This window comes from Octodon degus, unplaced genomic scaffold (assembly GCF_000260255.1).
Source record: "Octodon degus isolate 3935 unplaced genomic scaffold, OctDeg1.0 scaffold00071, whole genome shotgun sequence".
Classification (NCBI taxonomy): Eukaryota; Metazoa; Chordata; class Mammalia; order Rodentia; family Octodontidae; genus Octodon; species Octodon degus.
Genome location: NW_004524647.1, coordinates 7,942,968 through 7,950,041, shown reverse-complemented (window position 1 = coordinate 7,950,041; position 7,074 = coordinate 7,942,968). Strand labels below are relative to the sequence as shown.

General features: G+C 48.2%; 1 protein-coding gene and 1 pseudogene across 1 annotated transcript in view; both read left to right on the top strand.

Annotated features, from left to right (window-relative positions):
* LOC101585857 overlaps positions 1-701 on the top strand; it is a 3,677-nt pseudogene extending 2,976 nt beyond the window's left edge.
* Positions 702-1,244: 543 nt separating this feature from the next.
* Positions 1,245-7,074, top strand: part of Crtap (cartilage associated protein) — a 30,237-nt gene continuing 24,407 nt past the window's right edge. The window contains exon 1 of the mRNA XM_004635278.2: positions 1,245-2,490. Coding sequence (XP_004635335.1) covers positions 2,020-2,490 — 471 coding nt within the window. The 5' untranslated portion in view covers positions 1,245-2,019. The remainder of the gene's footprint in view (positions 2,491-7,074) is intronic.

Genomic DNA, 7,074 nt, shown 5'->3' with positions numbered 1-7,074 from the left:
GAATCTTTCCAAATAACTGCTAGATTAAAAAATCTTCTGAAGATTCTCAGGATCATTGCCTTGCTCATCTTTTACATATAACTGTATGGCTTGACATTTTTTAGTTTTAGTTTTTTATTTGTTTGTTGTGAGACACAGGCTTGAACTTGCAGGGATCCTCCTGCATCAGCCTCCCAAATGCTGGAATTACAGGCATTTGCCACCAGGCCCAGCCCACAAGTAGGTTTTGACCCAAACTGTGGAAAAAGAATTTCAGGATGTGCCACTGTGAGGCGTAGGCAGAGTTAGGCAGAATTAGTAAGAGCTAATAGGAAAAAGACTGCAGCTTGAGCAACTGAGGGGACACAATGGCCCTCACACAGGGCAGCTTTCATGGATTAGCTGAGTGGGCCAGAGTCAGGTCAGCCACTATCTCAGTTCTGGTTTTCTAGCTCTGGAGGAACCTTATAGACATGATTGCTTTTGCTTGGGAAGGGGCTGCCTCGCTAACTTAGTGGGCTAACTATTCCTGTATGGGCCTGGTGGTCGGGAAGGCTCTGCTTTCCCTAGAATCTGAGGTGACTGTAGGTTAGATTTCTAGGTGTTGCTGTAGTTCTCAAGTTAGACGTTGTAAAGAGCTGGTATTTGGGTGTGTCTCTATAAACTCTGAAAATTACTTCAGTTACTCTTGTGTTGGTGTATTTGGTGTTGATGGGGGATGAAGCAGACTAGGTAAATTCAGAGCTAACAACCCTTGCAATACAGAAGCCTCTGAAGTGACTAAGATGCCCACCTGCAGGGCTGAGCAGGGATCTGGCTCCAAGTTGTAGGGTAATAAGGAAGACAAAAAATTGAATTTTGTTGCCTACTTTTAACCTGTATTTATTTCTTCTATCATACTTAACTCATTTTTGTTTCTGCCTGTATCCTTCAAAAATGCCAGTAGCATGACAAGCAGAAGAACCGGTCTAGGTTAAAGGATATGAAACAGAGGTACCAATTAGATGCTATATTGATCCTGATCTAACCAAACAAAAAAGTGATAGAAAAGACATTACTGTACCGGGACAGTTGGCAATACCAGAATAAAGAACACGGATTAAAGCCTTCTATAAATGTTCTATTTTCTGAATTTGACAGTTGTCAGTAGTTTTATTGTTAGGGTACACTTACTAAAAGATGTAAGGAGCGAGTGGGTCTCACGTCCACAAACTGCTCTTGAATGGTACCATAACAACATTGTGAATCTTGAGGGAGGATACGTAGTAGTTTTTGTTCCAACCTAACAACTTTCCTGGAAATTAAATTTGAGTAATAGTTTAAGTGCTATTTTCAGCATTTCTTTCCTATCTTACAAAGTTCATGCACAAGTCTCTCCAGCACGTTCTGTAAAGTGGCTTCAAAGTCATAAAGCATGACTTTTTTCAACTTCCAGTTTTTTTTTTTTTAATGTATTTAGTACAAGCTCTACAGGGTCTCAATATGCAGATCAGACTCTAGTGATCCTCTTGTTTTCAGCCTCCCAAACACTGGGATTACAGGATTATACACCCAGTCTTCATCTTGCAGTTCTATTCTCAAAGTGTAAATCTGTAGTTCCACACCAGCCTCTCCAGGGTGCTCATTCAAAAATGGAAATCCTCAGACTCTCACCCCAGGCTTGCTATATCAGAAACTCGGGGCGCAGCCCAGGAAATCTCCATTTTCACACGTCCTCCAAGGCATTAAGTTTGGGCAGCCCTAATCTATGAGCCGTCAGAGCCGCATCTGGCTCGCAGACCGTAGTCTCCACGTAAGTAAACCACAGAACTCAGGACCACTCGCCTCACAGAGCAGAGAGGAGTGGGCCGGGCGCCCTCCTAAAGCACTTTTCCCGAGCTGCAGAGGTCGTTCGGATCCCGGCTAGGTGGGGAGGGGCGGCCGGACGGGGCGGGCCGGAGCCTGGTGTCCCGCCTCCCAAGTCCCAGCCTGCCGCGTCGCGCAGTCCCGCTGCTTCCTTTGCTCCTTTGCTCCTTTCCTTCCTTCCTTCCGCCGGGCGCGATGGAGCCCGGGAGCCGGGCGGCCGCGGCGCTGCTGGCGCTGCTGTGTGCGGGTTGCGCGCTGCGCTCGGGGCGCGCCCAGTACGAGCGCTACAGCTTCCGCAGCTTCCCGCGGGACGAGCTGATGCCGCTCGAGTCGGCCTACAGACACGCGCTGGACCAGTACAGCGGCGAGCACTGGGCCGAGAGCGTGGGCTACCTGGAGATCAGCCTGCGGCTGCACCGCCTGCTGCGTGACAGTGAGGCCTTCTGCCACCGCAACTGCAGCTCGGCGCCCCAGCCCGAGCCCGCCCCCGACCTCGCTCGCTACCCAGAGCTGCGCCTCTTCGGGGGCCTGCTGCGCCGCGCACAGTGCCTCAAACGCTGCAAGCAGGGCCTGCCAGCCTTCCGCCAGTCGCAGCCCAGCCGCGAGGTGCTGGCGGACTTCCAGCGCCGCGAGCCCTACAAGTTCCTGCAGTTCGCCTACTTCAAGGCAAGTCCGCCCCGCCCCGGCTCCGGCTCCCGCCCCGCCCCCGCTCCCGCCCCCTGAACCTTCTCCACCCCGCTGTTACCCACTGCAGGAGCTCCAAGTCCTTCATTAAGGATGGTGGCCCGGGACATGGCTCAATAGAATAAGTGCTTCCCTGGCAAGCACATGGGTCTGAGTTCAATCTCCGGTTCCACAAAAAAAAAAAAAAAAGGAAAGAGCAGAACCTTCATTAAGGATGGAAATACTGTTTTTTAAAAAGCGCTGTTCTTTTTTCTTTTTTCTTTTTTTTGGCGGAACAGGGGATTGAACTCAGGCCCTTGCGCGCTTATTCTACTGAGCCATCTCCCCGGACCCCAAAAGCGCTGTTCTAAGTTAGTGAAGTGCGTGGGACGCAGCACATGTCTGGCACCCAGCAAAGTGCTCCATAAACGTTGCCTCAAGTTATGTGGAGGCAGAGTTCTTTTCTGTAGATCCTGTTTACAGTCACCTTTCTACTAGGGCTGGGACCAGCCTCGGAGAAGCGGAATGTGACCGGAGGAGCCCGCGAGCCCTTTTCCAGAGGAGGAGCTTGAGAGCGGGGCGGGGCGGGGCGGGGCGGGGCGGGGCGGGGCGCCTTGAGGACGTATCCCTGCCTGGGTGCGGTGCTTCATCCGGCTGACCCTCTCGTCTTTCTTACATCTACAGTTTAATACTTTAACAACAGCTTCCGTTTCATAGCTGCTTAAACTCTGTCCCAGACTGCTGACCCAAAATAGCTAGAAACTGTAGGTCTCTATGCTTTTGAGTCCTTAATCTGCAGGCTCACCAAGTTTTACAACGGGGATGAGCAGCGCCGGGTGGCAGGCGGGTGCAGGCCTCTCTGCACGCTGAGAGCCTGAAGCAGGAGGCTTGAGCCAGCCTGGGCAGTTTAGCTGCTTAAGGAGATCATGTCTCAAGTGTATAAAAAAGGCTGGGGCTGCAGCTCAGCACAAGCTGCTGGACTGATCCCTAGTGCAGGGGCGGGGTGAATTCTCTGATACTGGACAGAGGGGCTTTTGCACTGTGGGTCGGCCCAGGGTTTGGCCCATAGAGCCCCCTCAAAGCCCAATTTCTGCTGACTGTGGTTGAAAAAGGTCGAGTCTTCGTTCAATGAGTGACTTCTCCTTTCCAGAACTCACTGAGCCAGCCATGTGTATGTTGTATTCATATAAGCAATAAAATAGTAAAAAACACCTTCCAAAATTCTAAAAAAGCTGGCTTATTACTATGATTGGTCACAGTTCTGAATAAAAATATCAGTTTTGTAAATGTTTGCTTTGGAAATAAAAAAGAAAAAGTTTTAAAATGGAGCCAGAGATGAGATTAGTAAAATTCCAGAGTGTTGAAAATCACAGCAGGTTCATACAAGCAGTATTTTTAAAGCTAAAAATGATTTGTCTGATTCTTTTTTTTTTTTTTTTTTTTTTTTGTATAGCTTTTGGCAGATACAGTCTGGATCAAGTTAAGCCACATAATCAAGTCAGGAACATTTTTTACTTTTAAACATGAATATTCGAAGCTCTAATTTCTTTCTTTCTACAGTACCTCACTATGTAGTTCAGGCTGCCCTTGAACTCACTATGTAGCCCAGTTTGATCACCATCAAACCTGTGGTGATCCTCCTGCTTCAGCCTCCCATGTGCTGGAATTCCAGGTGTTGCCACCACACCCAGCTCTCCGATTTCTTTTAAGAAATTCAAGTTCAGATGAATTTGAAAAAGTAGTATTGGCAGGAAGGGACACCATTGAACTCCATGTGACCATAGGGCACTGGTTTTTGAGAGGTTGGGATATTTGTAATATCTCTTCAAAACCCTTTGTAGGACCTAAAACACTTATTCACGTGAGTAGAACACTACCTGTTTTAGTATTTTAAAAAAATCACTTATTGATTGATTTATTTGGTATACGGTCTCACTAGGCAGGTGGGACTCATAGTGATCCTCCTGTCTCAGCCTCCTCAGCACTGGGATTACAGGCGTGTACTACACGTGGTTTTGGTGGTTCCGGGATGGGCATGGCATGTGGCACCAGGGATCAAATCCAGGTTCTTGCCCTTGCCAGGCAGGCACTGAGACTGCTATCTCTCCAGTCTGTTTTACTATTTGGAGTTTGCTTTTTTTCTTTTGCTTTGCGGTACTGGGGATTGAGCACGCTGAACCATCTCTCTAGGCCCCAACCCCCTGTTTTATTTTGAGACAAGAACTTGTCAGCTTACCAAGTTTCCCAGGCTGGACTCAAACTTGGAGTCCTCCTGCCTCAGTTTCTCAGAGTGCTGGCATTACAGATGTATGCTATCACACCAAGGCTATGTTTTAAGGTCTCTTTTGGGACAGGGGATGATAAAAATTTGATTAATAAACCTTAATGTTTACTCAATTTGTTTCAACTGAAGCTATCACTGAAAAAGTGATTTTTCCTGGAGATAGTATGTGAATTTTTTTTTCCTCAATGGTGTTTACATTCTCAAACGTATGGGTAGATAAAAAATGGTTGGCACGAGGCATGTCTGCTCCTCTTGGCCTCTGGGGCTGGGGTCAGAGGCGCTACCTGCTTGGCTGCTCTGGGGTGAATGTTGCTGTGCCCTTCTGATCCAGGTCTGCACTTTGGTGATTATGAACTTGCGAAGCATGCGTGTGGCAGAGCTGGACATGGTGGAGGGCAGTGGGCTGGGAATGGTGGGACAAGGTGGCAGGCTTGGAGGTGTGATCTCACAGGAATGGTGCAGTGCCTGAGGCTCCTGCACTACCGGTGACTCCCCCACGGCTGTCGTCTGCCACTAATGCCCAATACCTCTTGTGTCCGTGGCTCTCGGGAACCCATGGCAGAGTGCTGGGTGTTCTGCTGGGGTCTGTCAGAGATGCTCTTCTAGCTGGCAGTACCTGGGGTGGAATGAGGGAAATAAATCTATCCCCCTCCCCCTTTTCTGTGTTGAGGAATTGAATCCAGGGGGTACTGATATATATCCCCAGCTTTCTATTATTTATTTTGATTTGTCTTTAACTTACAATCTTCCTGCCTCTGCCTCCCAAGTAGCTGGGGTTATGGGTCTTCCATTGTGCTGGGCTTCCACTGTTGTTTATTTACTTATTTTGCAGTTCTGGGGTTGAACCCAGTGCATCGGGCACTCTAGGCAAGTGCTCTACCACTGAGGTATATCCTTAGCCTAGGAATTACCCTTTTCTGAATTTTGCAAATTCAGATATTTTAAACCAGAGGTCTTAATAAGCCTATTTAGAGCTGGGGATGATGGTATATATCTAGAACTTTGAGCAACTGAGGCGGTAATTTAGAGAGTTAGTAAGACCATGTCTCCAAAAAAAATTTAAAAAGGTGCTGATGTTGGAGATGTAACAGTGCAAAGGCCCTGCGTGTAAATAGATAATTACCCCTCTAACCACCCCTGTGTTCTCCTCTGGCTAAATGCTCTTCCAAGAATGAGATTAATTTCTTTGGTACATGCTTTACAAAGCCTGCATTCTGACCTCTCCCTTCCTTCTAGCTGCCAGGCCTGGTGAGAGCTTCCCAGACCTCAGCCCTGACTTCTGGGACAGTGTCCTCATCTCCACCACTTCCCCTCCCATGGGGCAGTGGCCTTTGTCCCAGACATCCCAATCTCTGTTTCACCTCCTGCCTCAGCTTCCAGTAGCTGGTGTGCATCATTGCACCCAGCAAGAGAGGTTCTTAACTGAGATTAGTAGGAAAAAGAGAGAATTCCAGAATGGATGGCCTGTGAAAGTGTGAATTCTCCCCATTCACTCCCCATTCACTCCCATTTTGTTTATTAATATCAACCCACTTCCTAGAAACAGTGCCTGCGTAAGAACCTTTCACAAGTATTTGCCAAGTGACTGAGGAAGTGGTAGGGGTCACAAAAAATGGAGGCAGAGGGTTCTGTGAAGAATTTGGCGAAATGTTAAATGTATTTGTGCCAAGTTTCCAGCAGAAAAAGTGTGGTACTGTCATCCTGAGTGATCCAAGGAAGGGTTACCAGGGTGGCTGAGGTGTGTGGGGAGCCCAGGAGAGGCAGTGCAGCCCACCACTGTAGCCCACCAGGTCTAGTACCACTGTAGTACAAGCTCCTGTTTTAGTCAGCTTATCATCACTGTGACACAGTGCCTGATAACAAAACTTAAAGGAGGAAAAGTTTATTTTGGCTCATGATTTCAGGGGTCTTAGTCCATAGTCAGCTGGCTCTATCACTTGTAACCTGAGGGCCAGGGAGATAGCTCAGTAGAATAACTGCTTACCTGGTAAGTACAAGGTCCTGAGGTTGATCCCTGGTACCACAAAAAAAAAAAAAAAAGGAAGAGAGAGAAAAGGGCTGTCCAAATAGCTCAGTGGATTAAAGTGCCTGCAAGCAGGTTCAGGGACTGGGGGTTCAATCCCCGGGCTTGCTGTGCTGGCCCTGCGCCTGGGGCATGCTGAGATAGTGATTGAGACTGGGCATGGTGGTGCGCACCTGTAATCCCAGCTCTTGGGAGTCTGTAAACTGGCGGATCACTGTGAGTCCAATCTAGTAATGAGACCCTGAATGCCCTGCAGACCCTTCCCTAAAATACAAAAAAA